General features: G+C 30.9%; 1 protein-coding gene across 1 annotated transcript in view; it reads right to left on the bottom strand.

Moving 5' to 3' along the window:
- Positions 1-27,741, bottom strand: part of CSMD3 (CUB and Sushi multiple domains 3) — a 1,005,898-nt gene that overhangs the window by 109,244 nt on the left and 868,913 nt on the right. Inside the window, exons 37-40 of the mRNA XM_039853604.1 lie at positions 24,296-24,392; positions 22,205-22,309; positions 5,134-5,252; positions 3,955-4,024 (exon numbers count right to left, since the gene is read on the bottom strand). Of these exons, the coding sequence (XP_039709538.1) occupies positions 3,955-4,024; positions 5,134-5,252; positions 22,205-22,309; positions 24,296-24,392 (391 nt within the window). The remainder of the gene's footprint in view (positions 1-3,954; positions 4,025-5,133; positions 5,253-22,204; positions 22,310-24,295; positions 24,393-27,741) is intronic.

Raw genomic sequence — 27,741 nt, 5'->3', positions numbered from 1 at the left:
TAGAGTGTAAATCCCAAAATCAGAGGAGAAAAAAGGCAAGAGAATAAAGAGTAAACAAATAACGAAGGAGAAATAAAAAGAATGGCAAACAATGAAAGACATACGAAGAATAATCAAAAAAGTGCATCTGCTGTCAGCTCTGCATTCATGTATATTTTCTTAGTGCTTCTGCAATCTCACATACTCCTAACCCTTTAATGACAATTCTGTATGTTTTACCGGTGGCTTCATGGTGGACTTTGGTGCTCCATTACACTTTTTGTTAAGGGTACAACCACAGCATGGTCCTCCAAGATAAAATAATCTTTGATTCTTCCTTCTAATTTGTCTATAATATCTAAACATCTCAAGTGACTTTTCCTTTCTTCCATCAAAATATCTGGCAGATTATTTTCCAGTTCACAATGCCATAACCTTGTTACCTGATGACTAGTTTTAAGACATTCTTTGAATCAGCCTTCTGCTTTCAGTTTCTCTTTATAATATAGCCATCAAGTCAATTCAAATACTTTGTCTATCAAAAATAGTACAATATTATTGTTCAAAGATAGTACAATTTATTGTCTAAAATTTATAAAACACAAAACAAGTAGAAATAAAAATGCCCTATAAGTCCACAGATCACCTGTTTATATTCTCTTTTTCTCTGAAGAAAAAATATGTATGTATATATGTAAGTATTTAATGTATATATGTATGTACATTTAATGCATATGTTTATAATGAGAATGGAATCATTCCGTGAATTCCTTTAAGCTTTTTATACTTAACTATATATTATAAACTTTGTCTATGTCCATAAATATTCCATTGTAATGTTTGTTTCCATGTTCTTAAGTCTATCCCTCACAGTTGGACTCTTAAGTTACTGCATATTTTTTCACTGTAATAGCTACTGTTCTGAATGTCTTGAGCATTTCAGATTTAGTGCCAAATATGTTAAATACATTCTCTTATTTAATTCTTACAATAGGCTTGTGATGTAGACATTATTATCCCATTTAACAGGTGAGCAAACAAAAGTTCAAAGAATAATATACTTAGAGTACAAAGCTATGGTATTGTAGCTGAAATTTGAATATAGATATATTGGACATCAAAAATTTGTTAAGTATTCCATGTAGTTTCATACCTAATTGATCCAATGTAATAAAATTTAAACTTTCTTGCTTAACTTTATTCAAATATTATTCTATCTAGTACTTCCTTCATTAATAATGTATGATGAAGGGTGCTGATTTAATCAAAATGCAATACTTTATCTAAAAAGAGTAATAATTGTTGCTACTAATAGAGCAAAATGAAAATTATCATGTGATACTGGGTGGTATTTTTTTTCTATTGACTTGGATTTTATTAAAGAAAAATCATTACCATGATAAATAGTGACAATAGTATGTTTATGTTTTTAAAAATAATTCTGTATGTATGCTCAGAGTGTGTGAGTCTGTCAGTAAGTAAGTCTATATAGGAGCCCTTTAAGAGGAATGCCTGGGAATTCAGCTACTCTCCATCTAACTCAGCCACAATCTCCCCTGGTTTTCACAGCCAGGAGTTATAGGGACTTCCATTCCTGGCGCTGAAACTCTGGCCTCGGGAGCCTGGTGTGGGGTTGGGACACCTTGCTCTTCAGGGGGGAACTCCACAGTCAAGATAGCCCTTCCGATTTTTACCTTCCACACAAGTGTGTGGGACCAGGCCTTCCAAGTTCCCCGACCCCCGCCCTCCTACCAGTCTCAAAGTGGCTTCTTCCATATGTCCTCAGTTATAGGATTCTCTTCAGCTAGACTTCAGGCGATTCTCAATGATGATGGTCTGTAGTTTAGTTGCTATTTTGAAGTGGTCTACTTGGTGGTAGTTAAAATAATACAATTTTTCTGAAAGCAATTTGGCAATATTTATCAAAGCTTTTAAACAGTTATATGCAATAATACAATTAATCTACTTAGGTAAAATCCTAAGTAAACAATTAGAGGTATGCATGAAGCCATGTGAAAAAGACATAAATGTGTATTTAAAAGACAAAACACTAAAGACTAACAAAAAGGGAATGACTATACAAATAGGACTATGTTATTTGCCATGAAGTCATTTTAAACATCTGATTTTTAAAAAAACACATTATGGTATTGGATATTCTTCTAAGTTAATGTGAAAAAAGAAAACATTACAAATATATATATATATATATATATATATATATATATATATGCTGCAGAATCTCAAAACTTTATTTTATTTTATTTGTTAAACAATATTTATAAGATGCCTATTTAAGATGAGAACTTTTCTAGGCTTTGAAAAAATAGTAATGAACAAAAGACTTAAACTCTCTGTTCTCACATCAGCAGAATATACACACTATTTATTTTGTTCTTTGTACTCATTTATATGCCCAAATTTTTATATTCAATTGGATACACACACCTATACACACACATAATACATATAATTGGCATTATCTGTATATATAAATTTTTACAGTAGGCATTGTATGTGTGTATATATAATTTTATAACTAGCATTATATGCATTCATTAATTATTTATCATACTTAAAAAATGTCCTTTAAAAAATATCATCCAATCTAAAGTCTAAATTCTGTCAATATATTTTGCCACTGAAACTGATCCCTACTTTTAAACATTATTTTCCAGTATTCTCCAACAAGAATTGTACACATGGTACATAGGTGTTACGGACTAAATTGTGTCCCCCCTAATATTCATACGTTAAAGCCCTAACTCCCTATTTGACTCTATTTGGAGACAGGGCCTTAAAGGAGGTATTTAAAGTTAGATGCGGTCATAAAGGTTGAGGCCTAATGTAAGAGTACTAGCGTCTTTATAAGAAGAGGAGAGACACAAAGAGGGCTTGCTCACAGAGAAGAGACCATGTGAAGATGTGGGGCGAAAACGGCCATCCTACAAGCCAAAGAAAGAGACTCTCAGATGAAAACAACTCTGCCAGCACCTTGATCTTGAACTTCTAGCTTCTAGAACGCTGAGAAAATTAATTTCCATTGTTTGAGCCATCTGGTTTGTGGTATTCATTTATGGCAGCCCAAGCAAACTAATATAATACAGGTTTGGTCATTGTACAGAGGTAGGTCATACAAATCATACCAATTCTTTTGCTTTTTCTCTTCTTCCTACTCAGAAAGGGCTTGTTCTTCATCCATTTATCTTAATTATACTTGTCATCCAAAACTCTGTAAATTTTATGGGCTGACTATGTTTCCCAACAACTTCAGTCAAGACCAGTCTCATATTTCTGAAATTCCATCATGTAATCAATGGTACAATTAAACATTAAATTACTCTATATTATTTATTTTATTGCTGCCACTCTAAATGATAAATTAATATTTTAATGATAGTGATAATACCCCACATACTTCCAAAATCTAGATCCCAGTATATTAATGGTTACAGATACCAGAAATGAGGAAAAGAAAAAAAAATTAAAGGGTAGATGGAAATAACTGGAAGCAGCATTAAGTTATGGCAAAAGTTTGGGTTCTTACTTTCAAAGACTCAAATACCCTTTTGATATATTCCGTATCTTGATTTCCTGTCATCATGGCAGACATCTCATGGAGTATCATGCTCCTTTTGGTGGACTCCAGATTCCTTATCAATTCTGGCTCAGTAGTAAGCAACAATATATTTACTATTTTCCTGACCCATGGCTATTTCTATCCTATCATACTAAGAAAACTTTCTGGGAGATCAAAAAACATAATACCTTTTCTCAGTGTCTATAGTTTTAAGTCATCCATTAATATTGAATTGGGGTAAAAATCTGTAAAACATTTAAATTAAAAAGATGTGAAACATTTATCTCAAAGTATCATTTCCATAAAACCTGACAAAAGGCAAACTATATTTTTGAACATCATACACAGAATGTAACTTTAAAAGTTTTTAAATGATATATAGTTCTTTAACTTACCCAAACAAATTGGGATTGGGTAATTCCATCTTCTTACAGGTCCAGGCATACATGTGATGTGAGAATGACCCTATATAAACAAGACGATGTGGTTCAGTACACATTTTAAAAAAGTTAAACATAGCATAGTGAACGTTTATTATGGAAACGGCTTAAATATATATTGTCATTTTACATTTTTTTAACTTTTACTAAAAATTTTAGTATTATTTAGAATAAAAAAGGTAATTATATGTACTTGTGATAAAATGTAAAATATAGCAAGGTTCTGGTAGAAAAATTAAGACTCCATATCACATTAGAATTATGGTTTTAAAATTTTTCTATCAAAACATATTCTATTAAGATAGTGCAACAGTGCAATGATTTCACAAGTGAAATGGCCATATACATAATGGTTTGTAACAAATTATTGTAATATTCAAGGTGAGATAAGTTAAAGAATAATTATAAAATTCTTTCTTAAAAATATTAAAACAAGTCAATTAAGGTATATTAAATTTAAAATTTTAATATAGAATCCAGAAAGATCCAATTATACTTCTGAGACTAATAATTTATAATATAACTGTAGATACTATAAATTATTCATTTTTAATTTTGCTTCCTCTAAGAAATTTATTTACTTAACATATGAAATAGTTTGTACCTCAATATCTTTTCTTAATTTCTTAACAAGTATATCTTCTAGAAAAATTTTTACAAGACCATAATTTTGAGACCCTCCAAAAAAACTAATAGAGGATCAATATAAATACAAAAAAGTCAGAATATACATTGCAAATACATTTTTTAGCAAAATATATTTGTAGTTGACTCATTAATTTGGGAAGTTTATTATAATGGAAGTTTCATTTAATGCTTTAAGTAGCACTTCATTTTTATTTTCAATTCTAAAGATTCAGAAGATCAGTTGTCACATCCTATGTGAACAGAGAAAAACGTGAAGAATTAATTTTGATTCAAAAATCATTTTTGATTACTTGCAAACAAAACAAATTTAGTTCATTTTAGCAATTTCTCTCATGCATATGTTTTACTGACAAATTAAATATCTTTTGACAACAGGTTAAACTATGAAGCCCAAGATCAAAATTGTTTTACAAGTTGTGGTTTAAAATCATTGGTGTGTTAAAATATTCTGAAAGCACCATAACATCGGTTTTAAAATAGATTTACCTGAAGAGAATAGCCTTGATCACACTGAAAAGATACCACATCACCAACCATGTATCTGTCTCCAATTTTAATTCCACTGCTAGGAGTTTGTGGCTCAGGGCAGGAATCCAAACCAATTGCTAAGAACATTTAGTAATAACGTAAGTAACTTTCAAATGGTAAGTGCTCAAATTATGCATATTAAATTACCAAAATTGAATATCTGGGTCATTAAAACTAGTTTTACACTGAGGCATTAAGAATGGTCTGTGAACAAGATTTAACTGTACATGTTAAGAGCAATATGCTTTGGAACTTCCCCATAAAACTATTTCTTTGAATTTTCATGGAACTAACCATTAAATAGCTGAGTAATTATACTTAAATTCTTTTTTAACTCCGAGCCTAAATGTCTTCTATTATAAAACAAAAATAAAAATTCTTAATAAAACCCTAAATAAAAATAATTTTAAAAGTCATGGTAAGAATAAAATGAATTATATTTGTAAAACATTCTTAGTAAAATGACTAAAAGAATAGTTATTTCATCGATATCACCTGGTTCCTTCCTTCTTCCTACAGAATGGAATACTTAACTTATGAGATATATTTCAATGTATTTACTACATGTAAAATTTAAAAAATGTAATTATAAGTAAGATTTGATCTCCAAATATACTATAATCAAAAAAGGAGAAAAACATGTATCTTACTGAGACCTGGAAAGTATTATGTAACACTTGAAATTGGATATGTCTGAGAGGGAGATAATGATATATTCAAAACACTTCCGTTATTTTTATATTAAGAATTTATTTTTCAACATAAAAGAACAGAAGCATACAAAATTAGTTTTGTTTGTTTTGGCCAAACATTTTTTTAAATGTAAATTTATTACATTATTAAAAACTTGTTATCTTCAATAAAGCCAATGTTTATTTTTAAATTTTAATTCACATTTTAAAGCTAATCTAATGCATATTTCACTGAATGAAAGATAGTCACCACTCCAAAATAATTATATGTTCATTTCATAGAAAACATTAAAATAAATCCTAAAGTATGACAATGCCTCATATATTCTTTCGTTCCTTCACCATGTTATTTCTCTCTGATAGATACTCTCATAGCGTCAACCTCTATCTACATTTCCTTTGTGACACTTAACATAAAGTAATAATTAATAAATAATTATGTAATTAGTTATTCGATATTTGTCTCCTCTTTGAGAATGGAAGCACCATCAGAGCAGCTCAGAGCACATCTTAAGGAAGCACTCAATAAAGATTGGTTTTTTGGATGAAAAAAAGTATAAAAAAGAAAGTGAATTCATATCTTAATTACTTCTTTAAATAATATAAATTTCTATCTCTGCAAATGGAAGATACTTTCTCTGATAATACAATAAATGGTCAGAGTAGCTAAAAATCATGCCAAATTAGGTGAAATTTAAGGATATGAAAATAACAACAGCAGTTAACTTGATAGAGTTATGATTCGATCAGAAAGTAAAGCAGTGAAGAGAGCAAACTGGTCATTTAGAAATGCTTTGAGGCAATCATGAAAGAGATTAGGGAGTCTCTGGACTGGAACTTCAGTGCCCACTTAATTAGCTAGGTCTCTAAAAATATATCATGCGTCATATTTCTTGAGTGTGGGTTTTTTTTTTTTGTAATCTTGAATTTATGGACCTAGGAAAGATAAGGTACCATTAAACTGTGACCTACTTTTAAAATTTTAAGGGTTAAATTCTCTCTTCCCCAACTATATCTTGAGATCCAAGAAGAGACAGAAATTGTCTTACATTTGTTTTAATCTCATTTAACCATTATTGCTTCTTACATATTACATTCTTCTGATTTCACAGAGCTCTTTTCAGGAATTACTGAATACAAAAAAAAAAAAGTGAGCTATGTTATAAATATATATGTCTTGTCACTATGACTTCAGATCTCTTTGGTACAATCTGAGTTTCTTGGGAGTACTAAGCAGTGCATTCGTTTTTCATCGCCATTAAGGTCATTCTCGCAGTCATTCTCACTGAGAAGGCCAAATTTTGTACACATTCATTTCTCTTTTATTTCTACCAATTTTTCCATTCATGGTCATATACACAGAAAACTATTAATAACCAGAAGTGACCATTTCCTCCTCTGGGAGGATAAATAAAACTATGGTTTAGTGATGCCAAGATACTGAGAGTCTAATTTTTAAGCAACGTTGTTACATAATGTATGAGGTCATAGCAAAATATTTATGAAAGGTTAACTTAAAAATGTGATACAAAACTCTCATAAATTACATAATAGCAATTTTGTAAGTCTAAAATTCATATATATATATATATATAATCACAGAGAAAAATGAGCAAAAGGAATATGCTAAATATTAACAGTAGTTATTCTTGATTATGAAATTTTTGGTGATTTGTGTATCTTTTCTTATTTTTTCTGCATTTCCAAAATTCTTATGATAAACATGAATTTTTGTAAATAATAAAATCACTTAACTATTGGGTGACTTAGTACTAGCAGAGAATTTAAGAGAATAAGAACATATCCTCTTCTATTTTTCTAGGAGAAATTGAGTTGGACCAGCTAATCTGTTAAATATGAATATTTCAGGGAAGAAAGTAAGGTGGTAAGGTAATCAAATAAGCGAGAGAAGTAACATGTTAACGGCCTCCCTCATTTTTTCTGCAGCCGATTATCTTATGTGCACTAAAGAAAATAAAACAGAAACATTTTAAAATCTTGCAGTTCCTACTTTACAGTCACTTTTTTTACACAAGTAAATCTGAATGATTTAATAGTAATTTTTAAATGTCTTCTTTAAGAATTATTTTTCACTTCTTTGTAAGTGACAAAACCAATAGGATATGTGTAGGAATCAACAAGGAAAAATAATTTTTGTGAAAATGTTGCAAAGGATTTTCTCCTGTTTAATTTATCCAAGGCAATCAAAATATTGGGTCATTTTCTGCTTCCTGAGTGTGTAAATTTATGTCCTAAGCAATCAAAGATGCTCTCTGGGTGAATTTTTTTTTTTTTAATGGGAATTGGATCAATTAATCTGCCATTGTAGTCAAAAATGAACAGAAATAAATCCAAGGACAAATCCATATCAAAAACTACAGAGTATGTCTGCTGCCAAATTACTGTAGGTAGTTACCCTGGCTGAAAACATTAAAACCTCAGTTCATATTTGTAACATTTATTTATAACCAAATATTATTTCCAATTCTGTTCACAAGTCATTCAATCTGGAGTATAAAATGTTGTTAATCATATCATTTATATCGATTAATTCTAATTATGTACTTATATACATGTTACTTCCTAGTATTTCACAATGATTTTAAGGAGTCTTAATGCACTGAGAGAGGAACACAGGTTGGAGAAGAAAGCTTAATTACTGCTAAGACTTCCAGTAACATTGTTTCAAATGAAGGAGTTTTCTTCATGAATTTTACATGACAACCCATGTGTAAATTTATAGAAAATGAAGACCTAAAGGACCAGAAATATTAGATTTGCATCCATGTGAAAAAGGAACAGTTAATTGAATCATATGCCTTTTCACTAAAGGTTGTATTTAGTGTGAGTGAAGATCTTGTTATTTTAAATATATTACATGTCTTTAATTTAAATTTGTCTCTAAATAATAGAAACAAAAGAACTATTATTTCTATGTTAATGCTATATTTGAGGATTTTTTTAATATACTAAAGTTATAATTTGTCATTCTACATTTGTCATAATAACAGTTTGAGAATCATGTAGAAGTTGATAATCAAAATGTGAATTCAATATGAGTTGGTCTACTAGTCTGAGAACTTAAAGAAAACAGCAAAAGTAAGAATGTAGACTTTTTTTCTGATAAATATACCTTGGAACTAATTAATCAATCTACTAAACAAATATATGTGAAATACCTATTATGTAATATGTAACCTGAATGAATGCATGTGGATAAGTTTTTTTAGATGGAATAATTCTAACATTTAATGATCACTGATGGGCAGCAGCAGTGGTTTAGGAACAAGTTATAGTATAAGCTTCATTCATATTTACCTTGATCCTTAATTTTTTCTGACTTTACCTATGATTACCTTAATTAACATTTAATTTAACATTACTGGGACTAATTGAATATTCAATAATAGATACTACTTATGAAATTGTAGCCTGCAGAATGTTAAATTAAATGGTAAAATGTTAAATGAAGTGTGACACGTAGGTACCATTCGTTCATTAAATAAGCAATTACCAAGCACCTATTGTATACTCTGTATCATGTTAGATAATGGAAATGCTAATATCAATTAGCAGTGTGAACAACCATTCTCTAAAGAACCCTTTTTTGAGCAAGAGAGGGGGTTAGTTTAACAGATGGTTACAGTATAGTAGAACACTCACGATAAATTAAGGCTATGCTTTGTTTAAATAATCATTTCATAGGGAATAACCTATGTGAGTACTAACAAATGATATATTTTACCAATTTATGATAATAAAGGGTAAGTGGGTGTGATGTCCTGGCAGACAAAATGTCATGATAAATGAATAAAGTTTTAAGTAAATTTTTCCTTCTTTTACAGAAAAGAGGAAGAGTGTTTTTCCTGAAAACATAATGTAGTATTTTAGGAAAGACAGCAAAAAATGAAGCTGAAAACATGGGCAGGATATAAGTTTTGAACAGTCTTATTAATCTGAGCTAATGCAGGGAGTTATAATTTTTCTTCTGCAGGTACTAGCAAGAAAATTCAGAGTTATTAAGGACATAACCTCTGTGTGCATCCTGGCTGATCTAGTTTCTTACTTTATTTTGTAAAGTGTAAGATGATTTCTATGACTCAGTTCCCTCACTTATAAATGAGGTGCGAAATACCAACTTTGTAAGGATATTGTGATGCTTAAAGAACAATACATGTATAATATTTAGAATAGTGCCAGGAACAGAGTAGGTTCTCAACAAATGTTAATTAACATAATATTTTAAACATGAAAGTAAGGTTGTCATTTTGCACTCTAAATAAAGGGTACTTTTTTCTGTTGTCATGAGAGTATGTTCTTGTATGTTTAATATTAATAGGTTTCACATAAACACTCTAGGAATATTTTTAAAAAATAAAGATTTATATAAAATAGTGCCAAGAACTTAAATATGTTGAGTACTGTGATTGACTCAAAATGAAAAGCTTCTGTGTATAGCTAAAATGTTATTGGCTTTACTGTGAGAAAACCCAGGAGACCAGGAGCAGTGTTATTACATCAGGATAAAACTAGAGAAAGTTTAAGAATATAAAAACACAATTTTTCCAGAATTCAGAAACTTAGGCTGAAACCATCTCTAAGTTAACAGCATAGAGAGGTGAAAAGTCAATGAGATGATCAGGAAATAAACTTTGATAAAAATAAAAGAAGAAACAAACTATAATAAAACTGTAATGGCCTTATAGGGTTAAGGAGTAAACTGTGTTTATAAGGATAAATTACATTTATTTGTATGTAAAATATTCCAAGTTAATGGCAATTGAAATTAGAAATGACAAATATTAATAATTTAATTTCAGCGGGAGGTGTGTCTACAATTAGTATTTTATAAGATGATGTGTATAAACTAGTTAGAACAAGAAAAATAGTTTAAGAAAAATATAATTAATCTTAAAATCACTATTTTCCTCAAATAATCAATTATCTAATTATCTCAAGGGGGGAAACCATTTTTAGTGATTAGAAACTCATTAAGACATAATGCATTATCTTTTAAGTGTAATGCTCAAGGATGGAAAATAGTAAAATAACTATTGTGCTGAATTGAATCTTTTGTTATTTATAAGTTAAATGGTACATTTCAGGGAGCTTACTATTTTATAACTATTTTTATGCTTTCGAGTATTTAGATAAGTCCTCCAACTATTGCATGGGATAAAAAGTGGTTTCTTAAACCACCTGAGATTTCCCAGTATGTACAGCAGAATTACAAGTGGCAGATATCACAACTGCTTTCAGGTGTGAGAGGAGAGAAAAATGTATTCATTAGGATAACATGTGCCTTTGATTTCCTCAGAGATTATGTCCTGAGATCTTTGCGTACCCCTAAATTTGCAAACACCATTACTGCATGTTGTTTCCCATTTTAAAACATGTATGTTTTATAAGTTTGAACCTCAGAACTGTTCATTGATTTATAGATACTGTTCTAGGATTTTCCAACCTAGGACAAATGTATGCCTCAAAAAATTTTTGCAAATGTCAAGGAAATCACATATGCATATTACAATCAAACAGTCATTCCAAAACTGTTAATGATGAGGCTCTACCAGAATTCAAGAAGCAGAGCAACTAGAAATTACAACTTCTCTTTGTGAAAGCCTGCTAACAATTGATATATTTAATGGAAGTCCATGCACTAGGGACATTTTCCCTACAACAAATATATTTATGTAAGACATAAAATTACAACCAAAATCATATGTGTTTAAAAACAATACAAAACAAAACAATATAAATTGTCAATTTAAAAGCTGATTCTCACCTTCCAGTGCTCTTGTAGATCAGGGGTGGGAAACATTTTATATTTACATAAGAAAAATGTTGGAAAAAATATATTAACTCAGAACAGCTACATCTGTTCACGTGACTACTAAACCGGCACACATTCCCAACCTAAAGATGCAGCTTCTTGTCAACTTTTGATAACTCATGTCAGAAAATAGCAAATATATTAATCAGACTATCTTAACTAATGTTTCAGCTTCTCTTTATTGAGTAGAGAAAAATGTATCCTCTAAACTCTGGTATATTTGCTTTTTATCCTTGTGTCTCCCAAGTTTACTAGGAAAATATGTCTTCTTCCATTCTTGCCTGCCTTTTTTCTATTAACATTCAATCTCTTTTGTTATTATCAGAAAGGAAAATTGACTTTTTTTCTTAATCTTTATGTTACTATTGTCTACATATTTATATATTAGATAATTTGTTTGACTCTGTTAGTATAAAGTTAGTAGAAAACATCAAAGTTTCAGGAAAAATTGAAGTAAATTTCCAAATTTATATTTATTAATTTACTTTATGTGTCTGTAATTTAGAAAAATTGCCCTGAATCACTGTATTTGTGGAACAACTATAATCTCAAGAGAGCACAGTTTGAGTAGCATGACTATAAATATTAAAAATATATGCACATAATAAATGTATCCATTTGTCATTTTTCTTACTTTGCAAGTAGCACCATATGCACCTGCTATACAAGTTTCACTCCCTTTTTTTTTTGTATTTTTGTCAGTTTATTTGAGCCAACTGATGACATGTGCCAGGGAGCAAGATTTCAAATGCTCCCCAAGTTTCACTCTTGAAAGCATATAAAACCTAACTGGCATTATCATTAGTTAAAATAGAAAACACTTTGGTTTCTAGATCCCACTTTACAGATAAAGGAAAGAGCTTATGTTGATTTTGATTTATTTAATTCACTATCTAAGATCTAAAATCAAAGAAAATGTCTAAAGAAATGAAAGGTCAGCTCTCCAGTGGAATAAAATAAGTCTATGATCATATATTAAAAAAAAAAAAAAAGTGATATAATTTAAAAACCAAAACGGAAGACCAGAAACCTAAGAACCATCTTCTATTCTCCTCTCTCTCCAATCTCCAACATCTAACAGGCCATAAATCTTTTCATCTTCACCTGTTATCTCCTGAATCTGTTGACATTTCATTTACGTGACCACAATAACCACCTTCAGAATTCCTCAGTGAGCTTCCCAACTCCTTTCCTTGGGCCTATTCTCTTCTTGCAATGCATTATCCTCTATACAAAATAAAAGGGCCTTTCAAAAATCCAAAACTGAGTAAACCTAAATCTGATTCCAGAATAAATGCTCTTGAGTCCACCTACATTCCAGGAAGTTCCTTCAAACTACCAAGCTCTTTCCGTATCTAGACTTTCTTATATGCCAAAAGGACTTCTAGTTGTCCTTTGTGGAGACTTTACTGGCTCCACCACCAGTAACCCCTAAGAGATTTATCACTACTTTATTTGAGTCACCTAAATTACACAAGATGTCCTTACATTTTAGTCATTGTGAGAGTAATTTTGGGAAGCTGAAGAAAGTGCAAATGCTTGACTGAATCTCAGGAAAACTAACTTGACCTTCTGGGGTGGGGTCTTGGCAGCTAGATTTTTAACAAGAAGTCAAAACAATTATAACCAACAATTATTGGAGAAATACTGATTTACATAAATAACACCTAAAGGTGTTTACATGTAATTTTGCAATCATTTGTTTGCATGTCCTTACTTCCAATTAAGTCTGAAGGTTTTTAGGGCTAGATCTTATGCAGATTTATAGCATTGTACCCAAGCTAGCATTTAGTAGGTACTCAATAAATAAATATCTGATGAATAAACAACTAGGTTGTTCTTATATTTGGGAAGCAACATGGAAATGGAAAAATATGGGGGAAAATGAATTTTTGCTTTTTCTTTAAAAGGCAATAGGAAAACAATATGAAATGATCAAAATGGACCTCTAGAAGTATTAATGAGACCAATGCATGTGAAGAATACATTGGGAAGAAGAAATATCAGATTTATGTGGCATATCATAGTCTGGCATTCCAAAGTTAAAATTTCATGATTTTAAGTTAATGGAGGAAAAGAGCAATATAGGTAAAGATTAGCTTATTTATTAGCATTTACTTTTTAAGTAAATAGAAATCAAAGCATATCTGTAACTGTGCCATCGGATTATTGGAGGGGGGGACTGTTGCTTTTATTTCCCTGAAAACCTCCTGAGTCAGTACAAGATGGGGAAAATACTCGCTGGAAGGAATCTCAGGCAAATTTCCTAAGACAGAAGGATACCTGCCATGTTTCCTGAAATGTTTATTACTGAAAATATTTTTTTAGGAATATAGAAAGAGTCTACTTTCTTAGTTTAAAAAATTAAATTTGTCCTTTTCATAGCAAATCTTAATATCTTCTGAATCTGTTGTTGAAGTGTGATTATGAGACTTATTTGCTCACTATGATTCCTTCCCTATGCTATTCCTTCCTTATGGGCAGAACTTTTATCTTAGAGACTGTTACAAATAAAATACCAAAAAATACAATTGAAATGGATGCCCTCTCAATGGAGAAAAGTTAATAGAACTACCTTGTTTAACAAACACACACACACACACAACACACACACACACACACACATACACACACACACAATATTTTCCCTAGTACCCAACTGCTTAAGCATTTTACTTTTCCTTCGAATGAAAACGTAGATTAAAATTTTTTTCTTTTAATTCTTCTTTATATTCATTAAAAATACAATTTTCTCCTATAGAGGCTATTGTGTTCGCACATCTTGACTAGTAATTTTGGTGGCTTCTGAATATTTAAGGAAGTTCTTTAAAATGTTTATGTCTAATTAATACAACCTGATTTCACAAGTGAACAGATTCTTGCATTACCACAAAATAGATGTTTCTCTTATAAAGAAAGATTATCATTTTGAAACTGGACAGAAATTAAGGTGCCCTATCCACAAATAAGATGATTTACAAATAGCCACTATACTTGAGTATATTCTCTGGAGTTTCTTGAAATAATATACTCAAGTGGGCACTGAATGATCAGACAGCCTGTGAGTTTGCAATGCTGGAACCTGTACCAAAACCACAGCTGCTCTAGCAGCATTTGGTCTACAGAATGCACTGTAACTGCTTTTCAATCTGTTGTTAACAAAGTAGCCAAAAAATGCTACCGTAGCTAGCTTAATAAATTTGTCCTTAAAATTAGAGCAGAAGTTATTAGTTATTTTAATTCTGTAAAGCTTATTTAAAATTTCCTTGTTCAACATCCCCCATTCTCTTACACTTAATTTTTCTTATTAAACAACAGATTTGAAAATAAGAATATTCCAAAATCTTTTTAAATTAATTAAAGGAACATTAAGCAACCTATGGCACTGATTTCACCACTGTCCACTAAATGTATCATTTTTCCTTTTCTCTCTTCTATCTGTCTCTCTGTCCTACTTGCCCTTCTATTTCCATACTCTGTAACCCTCTTTTTCTCATCTACTTCTCTATACTTAATTTTTATTCATAGTTACTATTTTAATTTAAATTTATTCACTTTCTTTAAAAACAGCACATATAACTGAAATATTATTGAAATACTAAGGTAAATATTTAGTAAAGCATTTATTTAATTTCTCCAAAGAGAAGATATTTTAACTTCTGTTAAGTTATAATAATGTTTTCATATAACTTTACAAGATTTGTGTAATACTGTAGAGATTGGGTATTTTTTAATTATATTGACTTTAATCCAGAAAGTTTTTTAGAATTTTGTTCCAACTAAAAGGAAACATTCAGCAAATGTTTTGATGTTTTAGTTAAGGTCCCTCAACACGATGTTTAAAAAATTTGGTGATTATCTTATCATTTTCTGATGATATTCTACCTTCTGGTTTTTAAAAAATACAGTTCACATTGCCCTTGATTATCTAAATATGGTGCCTAATTTTTTATTTGTTTTTCTCTTGAGTTAACAGATATCGAATAATTCTTATGAAATATCTGGGGATCGGTTTGAATGCAAAGCATCATTTTGTAAATATTTACTCGAGATCATGTGAATTCAAAGCCAACAAATTAAATGCCATTCCCTGGGAGTAGCCTCTAGACCTTTAAGAGAGTTATTAGTCTTACTATTTAAAATAACTGCAAACAAGATACATCTGATACATCATTTGTTCTTATGCTCATTCATTAGCAATGGTGAGTTCCTTCCTACATTGTCGGGTTCAATTCAGATAACTAATTTAGAAAATATTAGCATTCTGTGATGACTAGCTGTGACATAGTTGGATAAATAATCACAAATATAGGGGACAAAACACATTTTATATAATAAAGTTAAACTTGATTGGAACAGACTTATCTCATTCATCTTCCAATCTCTTTTCAGTTCTAATCAGACTTTCCTTGAGTATTTTTGTGCACTCTATCATAATATCTCTATTCCTGAATTCATAGCATTGTATTATTGTTTTATCTTTCGGTCTCTTCTACTAGACTGTGATCTCATAGTCAGGTATTTAGTTGCACTTTCTAAATTAAAGATCATGACTAAAGATGCTTAAATTATATTTCTAGTATGCCTGTTCTGACAAAGATCCAAAGATGTTGGTTTTCAAGACCAAAAATTGTGAGATTTAAATCCACTAGTTATTGCTTTTCCTTAAGAAGAGCAGTCAAACTCTAAATTCTTTGTCTAAGAGACAAGCTACTACGTAGATTAATACCTACTATTTGTTTTCTAGGATATAGCTCAATTTCCTTCATTTATTGAACATATTTAAGAGTGTCTAACCAAAAGAACAGTTTAAAATATTATAGATAATTGAATAAATAATCCCATTAAATTTTAATGATCTTATTTATCTTATACAAATAAAGGCTCTTTTTGACATCTAAGAAAACATTTTCTAAATGCAAAAGTTGAATAAGAGAGACTTTTAAAAAGTTTATTTAATTCTTTTGTAATTATGATAATTTAATTGTGTTATAAGTAGCTATCAAAGCATATTCTGCTTTTGAAACTATAATAAAATTAAATTTCAAATAATGATATCCTGTAACTTTCAAGAGTTGCCCTACCTATATAAGCAGCCTTAGTTTCTGGTGCTACCTTACATCTTAGTTCAGCCCTACTGAACTAGTTGTAATTCTCCTAACATGACATATATCATAGCACTGCCTGAGCCTGAAGTTTTCATGCTGAAAATGTCCATTCTTTTTTGCCTAACTAAAATTCCAGCTTGTTTGTTAAGACTCAGCCAGTGTCATTTCGGGTTTGAAGTATTTCTTGAACTTCCTAAATGGAACTGATTACTTATTACTTTTGTGCACTCTACCATAAATATCTCTATTCCTGTATTCATAGCACTCTATTATTTCTTTATCTCTCTGTCTCTTCTACTAGACTGTGATCTCATAAAAAAAAAAAAAAGATACTGTGACATATTTATCCTTGAATTTCCCATGTTGAGCATAATGCCTGACCGAGTAGGTGTTTCAAAATATTTATTGGTTGAATGAAGAAAGAAAGAATAAGTCTTCTTTCATTGATTTGAAATCTACTAACATTACAATGATATAGTTATATCTGAAGTTAGCAATAGCTAGAAAGTAAACTTCAGTATAAAACAAAAAATATTGTCAAAAATCAATTAATCAGTATTGATTTAGTACATAACTTTCATTGTAGCCTCTGTTTCTCCCTCTCCAAAGGAGTTTCTTTTCTATCAGAACTTCCAGTATAGGTAATGATGCTACAGTGATGGATTGAGTAGCCTAAATAAAATGATGTTGAGAAAATAATACCCAGTGGGATGGATATCTTCAGGAAGCAGAAGCCAACATAATTCCAAATCTCTACAGAGCAAGGTGCTAAATGCTTTTTGAACACCAGCATCAGTATAGGTATCCTGATGTTAATGACATATTCCAATATTACATATTTTTTTACATAGTTATCTTGTATTTCTAAACGTTGTGTCACTCATTCATTATTGAGCCAACAAACACATTTAGAATATCTAATATGATCTGGGGACTGAACTCAGTACAAGAGACAAAAGGATATCTTAAATGGATATGGTCCTGTACTATTGGCGGATCCTGTTTTCCCAAAGCTTACATTCTAGAGAGAAAGTAAGTAAGCCCCAAATTACCCAATAATCACCCAATTACACTTGTGATGATTTCACATAGCAAGATATACACTCATATATGTATTTAATTTGAGTATGTAAACTTTTTTTGAATCTAAAAGTTTTTCAGGAAGTTGAGAGATAAATATATATTTTCTATGCCAACAAGAAAAGCAACTTACTCCCATTTCAGTTTTAAAATTTCTACAGGATCCTGTTCCTTTTTTCACAATTTAAAAATACTTATAATGAAAGAGAAGACATTACAACTGATACCACAAAAATAAAAAGGATCACAAGAGACTACTATGAACAATTATATACCAACAAGTTAGATAGCCTAGAAAAAAGATAAACTCCTAAAAACATACAACCTATCAAGACTGAATCACGAAGAAATAGGATATCTGGATAGACCAATAATGAGTAAGAAGATTAAGTCAATAATTAAAAACCTCCCAGCAAAGAAAAGTAAGGAATAGATGGCTACATGGGTCAATTCTACCAAACATTAAAGAATTGACCTTGATCCTTTTCAAACTCTTTCAAAATATTAAAGTGAAAACCACTCCAAATTCATTTTACGAGGCCAGCACTTCCCTCATACCATAGTCAAAGATATTACAAGAAAAAACAAACTACAGAACATTATGTCTAATGAATATAGATGCAAAAACCAACAATAAAATACTAGCAAATCAAGCTCAACAGCACATTAGAAGGATCATATACCATCATCAAGTCGTGATATGCAAGGATGGTTCGACATGTGCAAATCACTAAATGTGACATATCGCATTAATGGAATGAAAGATAAAAATCATATGATCTCAATAGATGCAAAAAAAGCATATGAAAAAATACAACATTCTTTCATAATAAAAACTCAACAAAATGGGTATAGAAGAAATTTGTCTCAATATAACAAAGGCCATATGTGAAAAACTCACAGCTAACACATGCAATGGTGAAAGGTTGAAAGCTTTTCCTCTAAAGGAAGCCTAAGGGTCACATGACTCCTATTCAAAATAGTGGCAGAAATCCTACCCAGAGCATGAGGCAAGAAAAAGAAAAAAACATCCAAAAGAAAGGCAAATAAAATTGTCTTCATTGGCAGATATGGTCTTATTTATAGAAAATCCTAAAAATTCTATCAAAAAAAGTTAGAATTATAAACAAATGTCATAAAGTTGCAGGATAAAAAAATCAACATACAGAAATTAGTTGTGTTATTACACATTAACAACAAAATATGTGAAAAAATGAAACAATTTCATTTACAATAGCATAAAAAATAATGAGACTACTGTAAGCATGAAGATAAAAAATTTGTACACTGAAAACTATAAGAGTTTGATGAAATAAACTGTAGAAGACATTAATAAGTATAAACATATTTTGTATTCATGGATTGGAAGGATTAACATTGTTAAAATGTCTATACTACCAAAGCCAACTATATATTCAATGTAATCCCTATCAAAATTCCAATGACATTTTTCACAGAAAAAACCCTAAAATTCACATAGAACTATGAAAGACCCCAAATACCCAAAGCAATATCAAGAAAGAAGAATAAAACTGGAGGCATCATTCTTTCAGATTTCAAACTACACTAGCAGGGCTATAGTAATCAAAACAGTGTGGTACTAGCATAAAAATAGACACTTAGATCAATGTAACAGAATCAAGAGCCCAGTAATAAACCATTGCATATATAGTCAACTGCATCTGACAAAGGAACCAAGGGGAGAAGAATAGTCTCTTCAGTAAATGGTGCTGGGAAAACTGGATAATTATATGCAGAAGAAAGAAATTGAATCCCTATCTTACGCCACGTATAAAAATTAATTGGAAATGGATTAACATGAGACCTGGTATTGTAAAAGTCCTAGAAGAAAACATAGGATAAAAGCTCCTTAAATGTTGGTTTTGGCATCAATTTTTTTCATATGACACCAAAAACACAAGCAAAAAAAGCAAAATAAATAAGTAGCACTACATCAAATAAAAAAGCTTCACAGCAATGGTAATAAACAACAAAATTAAAAGGCAACCTACATAATGGGAAAAATATCTGCAAATTATCTACCTGATAAGGAATCAATATCCAAAAACATATAAGGAACTCATATAACTCAATAGAAAATAATCTAATTTAAAAAAATGGGCAGAGGATCTAAAAGACATTTTTTTCAAAGAAGACACACAAATGGCCAATCAGTACATCAAAAGCTCAATGAGATGACACCTCAAACCTATTAGAATGACTATCATTAAAATGATGAGAAATAACAAGTGTTTGTAAGGATGCAGCAAAGAGGAAACTCTCATGCACTGTTGATGAGATTGTAAATTGGTGAAGTCACTATGAAAAACAGTATGGAGCAACCTCAAAAAATTAAAACTAGAACTACCATATTATCCAGAAGTACCACTTCTGGGTATATATCCAAAGGAAATGAAATCAGGATCTCAAATATCTACACTCTACGTTCATTACAGCATTATTCACTACAGACAAGATTATGAAATAACCTAAGTGTTCATCTATAGATGAATGAATAAAGAAGGTGTGACATATAGACATAAAATGAAATATTATTCAAGCCATGGAAAAGAAGGAAATCCTGACATTTGCAACAACGTGAACGGACTTTGAGGATGTTATGCTAAGTGAATAAGTTAGTCAGAAAAACAAACACTGTATGATCTCATTTATATGTGTAATCAAAAAGGTGAACTCATAGAAACCATAGTAGAATGGTGGTTGCCATTCTACTGGGGATCGGGAGAAATGGGGCAGTGTGTGTCAAAGCATACAAAGTTCCAGTTACAGAATTAGTAAGTTTTGGGAGATCCAATGTATAGCATAGTAACTACAGTTAACAATATTGTATCATACACTTGAAAGTTGCTAAGAGACTAGAACTTAAATATTCTCACCACACAAAAACAAAATGGTAATTATGTGAGGTAATGGAGGTTTGAACTATCCCTATTGTGGTAATTATTTTGCAATAGATCATATGTCAATCAAATTTCAATGAACTAGAAAAAATAAAATATTTGCATCATACTCATGAAAGAGTTTAGTTTGTAGTTTTCTACAGAGACTCATTGTATACTCCACAAAACTCATTGTATACTCCACAAACTCATTGTATACTCCACAAAAAGCAGATGGAATAATTTCAATAGCATTAGGATTACTTAATCTTTAAAGGTTTGGTAATATTTCTGTGTGAAGCCATTTGGCCTACTATGGTTTTGTGTAGGGTACTTTTAAATAATATTTTCTATATTACTCTTATGATAATTGGTCTATTTAGAATTTCTGCCTCTACTGTATCAATTTTGGAAAATTTTATAATGAATTTCTGTTTACTTCTAGGTTTTTTAATGATTTGCTTTAAGAATTTTCATGCTACGTTATTTGGTGCATCAATGCTAAAAACTGGACTTTTTGTTATAATTTGCACTACTTTAGTTAACCATAAAATGCTCTTATTTGTATAAGAAAAAAATAAGTGTTGGTGAGGATGTAAAATAGTGCTACCACTATGAGAGACACAAAGGAGGTCTCTCCAATAAATTAAAAATAACTCTACCATATTATTGAGCAATCCCACTTCTGGATATAGTTCCAAAAGAATTGAAATCAGAATCTCAAAAAGATATCTGCTCTCCCAAGTTTATTATTCACAATAACGAAGATACAGAAACAACCTAAACGTCCACCGATGAATGAATAAAGAGAACATGGTATGTACATACGATGTAATATTATTCGGTCTTAAAAAAGAGAAGAAAATCCTGCCATATGTGATAACATGGATGAACCTGGTCGACTCAATGAAAAGTGAAATAAGCCAGACACAGAAGGACAAATACTACATGATACCCCAAATATGAAGTATCTGAAATAGTCAAACTTATAGAGAGTAGCATATTGGTTCCAGGGGCTGGGAGAAGGAAGAAGTGGGAAGTTGCTGTTCAACGAGTATAAAGTTTAAGTAATGCAAGATGAGTAAGTTCTAGAGATCTGCTATATAACATTGTGTCTATAGTTAACATTTCTGTTTTGTGAACTTAAAATATTAAGAGGATAGATTTCATGTTGTGTTCTTACAATTAAAAAAAGAAAAGAAAGTACATGCAAATTCTGATGAAAACCATTAGAACTTTATACGTATAGTTTTATAATCAAATTGAAGGAATACATCAAAATATTTTTAAAAATAATAAGCTGAATGTTCTCTTTTGACAAAGTTCATTTAATTTTTATAATCAGAAAAGTAATATTTAAAAATTAATATAAACTTGTTCTTAACTTTTCTGAATAGCATGTGATGTTATATTTACCTGTGTATTCAAGGTGAAAACCTGCAGCAGAAACACTGATGTCTGATTGAAAATTTAGATATAAATTGTTAGATGTACTATTCAAAAGATGGGGTATTGTTGTTCCTGAAATAACAATTGAAAAAGTAGATTAATGATCACATAATAAACACTATAGTAAATCTAAGTAAGTTAACTACTATACATGCAATAGGTTATCACTGAAATTATGTATTAGTCAAGTGTTTTCCAAGAATTTTTTAGTAAAAATATTTCTCCCACGTTTCTCTTTCATTTTATTGCGCCCAACTATCTCTAGGGAGACAGATCTTGGGGATCATTTTAGATTACTCCCTAAATATAGGTAAGAACAAAAAGAGCTGGTAAAAGTCAAAGGGGTAAATGTTATAAAGGTCTCCTAAAATAAATGTTTAGAATTTCATATGGACTTCAATATTCTATGCACAAACTAATAGTACACTTAATTTTGAAGTTTGCATGTGATTTTTATGGTGTACTAACTTAAGATTTTTTAAGGGTTCAGAGGATATATTTGTTTATTACCCTTTATTATAATATATATATCCTTTTATACCAAGCAAAGCTGGTAGTTAGCATTCCAAAAAAATCCAAGTTATGAGGTAATGTTAGCCTTGTCTCTCAGCAAATGCATTATAACGATGTTCTTCTGAACTTCTAAAGGACATCAACTTTAGTTTAATTATTGAGTTGAAAACATTTTTATTTTGGTAGGTAACTAGTTACTTTACACCTACTTTGCACAATTCTGTGATTCTTCTATAAAAGAAACCAGTACAAGTTGATTACAGAACACAATTGCTTTTTTCCCCCCATGAACTTGCTCTCTGTCCATAGTGACCCAACTGAATCCCTGAAGACAGAGATAAACAGAAACTCAAAGGTGACTAGAACTGCCTTTAGTCATTTAAGTGGATCTGATTCCTCTGGCTCTGGAGTCGAATCAGCTGAGTGTGACTAGCCTCATTCTAACATTAGCTGTACAATCTTGAGCAACTTAATCTCTCTAAGCTTCAATCACCTACTGGACTGCTAGAAAGATCAAATGAGGAAATGTATGACAAGCTTCATATACAGTTAGCATTTGGTAATCGCTAGCATGTAATTTATCACTTTTATTATCTTCATTTTTAAGAATATATTATACCTGCTCCATTATAAACAAATATATATTCAAAATTTTATTAATTTTTTAAGGAAAGATTTATGTCTAAATCTATATTGAAAATATTTTTATGCCAAATCACTCCTACTCTAGATTTTTCTTCTTTCCTTTCCTCAATGATGATACTGAAAAATCAGTTACCATACTCCTTTTAAAAAATCTATTAAAAATTTAAAACCATTCAAACTTATTTCAGTATCTGAAATGTGTAAGTTAATATTTTAACTATGTTCATGTTTCTAGATTTAAAAATTATACTTTAAATTAATGTAAAAAGTATAGTTAAAATTAAAAACTTCATTTCACCTTTTATATGCTAAAAGAAGCTGTTGGATTACTGCATAAATTTCCTTTAAAAATCTTAAAAATTTAAAAACCTATTCTTGATATGTATGTATATATTAATTTCATATAATTTTATTCATTTCATAGAAATAATTGTATATTTTCTTTATTTTCACTCAACAGTACACTGTAGCATTTACCATGTTGATACACAGTCTATAATTATTTTAATGGCTGTATAACATTCTATTAACTGGATAAACCATAATTACTAGGTACTCTCTATTTTTTAACTGTATTATTCAATATTTTTTTAAGAGAAAGTGGCACATCCCACATACTATTGCTGAAGCACAGCTGGAAATATAACCATTAACATAAAAGTATCAATAATTACACAAATACAATAAGAATATAGCAAGGTTTTAAACAGCAATGTCGACTTCATTACCTTTAAAGCCTTTCAAACTTCCAACTTTGTAATTTAGTTCATTGCATATAGTTTATAAAAAGCGAATTAAAATCACCAAGTCAGAGTTCAAGGGAACATTTTTTAAAAAGAGGGAGAGATTTTAAAATTACTAAGAATAATCATATTTTAATTAAGCTCAGCTCCTATTTACCTGAATAACTTCCAAGTCGTGGAGCATTGTTGTCTCCTCCATCATAAAAATCTAGAGAATCCCAATTATGTTCAGTAGCAAAGCTGACAACTTGCACCTGTGAAATAATAATTACTGTTAAGAACACACATTTCTAACAAAATAAATATTCTATAGTCCATTCATACCCCCCTAGAAGAGAGAGTTCAAAGCCTGGACCACATGGTGGTGGCCCTTCATAGAAGGATTTTCACAGAACTGATCATATGATACTGGCCTGTATGAGCTGACTGCCATAAGAAAAGCCTATGCGGCATCTAGCAATGTTCACAATGGATATAACATAGAGTTTTCTGTCATCATCTCAGAGCATTCTCTTTATTAAACACTTTCAGTTAATCTAATGTCTCAATGCTAGGATCTCAATGCATGTGCTAAATAATTGGTTAACATTTGTGTCTTGGAGTGTTAGATTTTTGTCACCGATTAAGTTTACTTTAGGTATTAGGAAAAAACCAGATCAGTGGTCCACGAGCATATAGGATCTTATACTATAAATTTTTCTAAGATTGTCCTAGATACATTTTATTTTTTCTTTATTGGCATAACCTTTGTTCATTTTCCTATCTTTCTTTTATTAAAAAAAAAATTATCCCCTATATACATTTTTAATAAGTCTCAATATAGATGACCAAAAATTATACTTTGTAATTGATTTGAGTATATCTTTTAAAGAATATTTTTATGAACAGAGTCATAATAAAGAAATCACTGTGAAAGTCCATAAGGTTGATAAGGGAAATGCTGGAGTATAATACTCTCATGTCTTATATTTTATGTAAAGAAAGAGGTATGTATTGCTGCACTTCACTAGGCACAGCTTGAGCTTTGCGATAACCCACAGGACCCTCACAACTATGGATGTTATCTATTTTTTTCTTTGTTTATTACATATTTTATACTTTTGGAAGAGGGAAAGGAATAACTTTATTAAAATAAATTTATTTTGTTTAGTTAAAGCCTGTTGTAAATGTAAGCACTACACGGATTCACTAAATAATTATAACAATTGAATTCGTTAGAGATTTCTTATCCACAAAATAGTCCATCACCATTCTTCCATTCAAGTGAATGCTGGTGTCTCCTTTTCAGGAGTGAGTGCCACATGGAATCAGATACGCTGCCTGTGTGACAGGCATTATGCCCAATGGCATTGTTTCAGGACAGGAAGAAGACCATAATTAAAACTGTATGATTGTAATATAACCACTGCCTCCTTAAATAATGATCAATTCTCTCTTCGTATCCGAATTTTCTTTCCCTTCTGTTCAGGAAAAGAAAAGAGATAAGCTAAATGTATTGAGAGGTTTTCCAACAAAAGAAATTATTGAGTTAATAAAAATGCAGAGGAGGCAAGCCATGAGGTAAACTTACTGAACCATCAGTAATCCAATTTAGCCATAGTGGAGAGTATTTACATGAGAGAAAATATGCATGCAAAGTTAGAATAAGTAGAGAATAGTTAAAGAGAAGAGCTTAGGAGATAAATACAAAAGATACTGGAGTTAGAATGCCTGGGTTTGCAACTTCCTGGCTCCCTCCACTCGAGGTTTTGCAAGACTGTCTAGGGTTATTAACATGTAACTTCAAGAGTTGTTAATCTATGCCTTAGATTATTTACATAAATCACTGTAATAAAGTTATCTGATTCATATATTTGCTGTAAAGTTAAATTAATTGTAGCTTAGGGTCATGCCCAGTGTGTATGAAGGATTAAATATATCTTAGCTAAGAGAGAGGGTGAGAGAGAGACTATAAAGACTGAACAACGTCATAATTATGCAATTGAGGAGCATTAGACAGCATTAGACGGGGGTAAAAGGAACATAATCAGAACTGTGCTTTAAGTACAGTACTGCATTGGTGAAAAAAAGAAAAGTAAAATGACACTTTTAATAATATTGCAGTAGCCTGTGTAAGAAGCAATGAAAAGTAGATTGTAGGCAGAAATAGTCAAAAGTGGTACCCAGGTGTCACATGTGTTGCTATAGGGAAAGTTACTGGATTTTGTGTGGTCAGAATAGGAGAAGGAAGTGAAAAGGAAGATTTAAGAATACTTTATCTTTTTCCCCCCTGAGTTATTGAGATCAGAGTTGTAGTGAGAACAAAAATGTAGATATCTCTTGAAAAACCTATTACCTTTGTGAGAAGAAGGAAATCCATTTAATTCTGAATACATATGTATAGCAGCCTGAATAATGGCTCCCAAAGATTCAAGTCCTAATTCCCAGAGCTTATAAATATTGCCTCTTATGAAAAAATGTTCTTACAGAGGTGATTAAACTAAGGATCTTGAGATAGGGAGATTATCTTGGATTGTTCAGATAGGCTCTAAATGCAATTGTAACCTTTCATTCTTATAAGTAAGATGCCAAGGGAAATTTGAGCCAGACAGAAGAGGAGAAGGCACGGTGACAACAGAAGCAGAAACTGAAGTGATGTAGCCAGACACCAAGGAATGCCAGCAGCCACCAGAAGTTAGAAGAGGTAAGGAAAGGATTCTCCCCTAGAACCTGGACAGGGGGAGAGAAAAGAGGTGAGCACAGTCCTGTCAGTGTAGTAGCTGATGTAGGACTTCTGGTCTCCAGTCCTGTGAGAGAGTAAGTTTCTGTCATTTTAAGTTACCACATTCATAGTAATTTGTTACAGCGCGCGCACACACACACACACACACAACCTAATACAATTTGCTACTAGAAATCTGGGTGAATTGTAAATGTACTTTGGAATAATAAACACGTACAAGGTGTAGAAGATTCAAGTAAATGACTGAGGACCCACTATGACAAAAAGTTAAATGATGGTCAAGTAAAAGATCTGAAAAGAAGCCATAACTGATTCAGTGTTCAGAAGAACTTTGTGTTAGATGGAGTTGTCCACTGTGGCAAAAGGATAGTTTTATGAGGTAGCAGATTTCCGATTGTTAAAACCAGATTTCCCTCATAGAGACATTCAAATCCCATTTTACTTTGTTTGAAATTTATATTAACTCATGATGATCATTCTATACACTGACACAATTAAGTAAACATTTTTTCTATGGTTCACTATATAAGAATTACAGTTTGCTTGAATGTAGCCCCTTTAGAATTCTCCCTCTAATAAACTTTGCTATAATAAACAGACAAACAAATGAATACACTCCTATCCACAAACTTCTCACATACTTCTAATATATAAATTTGGTCTATTTTTTGAGGTATTTCCAAGAATGATGAATCGTCTTATATTATCTATAACATTTTCAGCATTCCAAATGTTTCTCCTTTTCTTTTCACAAATGGTTATCTCAGTTCATCTCATGTATTTGTTGGATATTTAAATAATCTGTTATTCACACACATATTCAGCCCAATGGAGTAAAGTAAAAGAAGCATCGCTTTAAACCTGGTGTACTAGCCAGGTAG

The sequence above is a fragment of the Pteropus medius genome, unplaced genomic scaffold (genome assembly GCF_902729225.1).
Source record: "Pteropus medius unplaced genomic scaffold, Ma_sr-lr_union100, whole genome shotgun sequence".
In the NCBI taxonomy this organism is placed as follows: domain Eukaryota; kingdom Metazoa; phylum Chordata; class Mammalia; order Chiroptera; family Pteropodidae; genus Pteropus; species Pteropus medius.
This window is presented reverse-complemented; position numbering and strand designations above follow the sequence as displayed.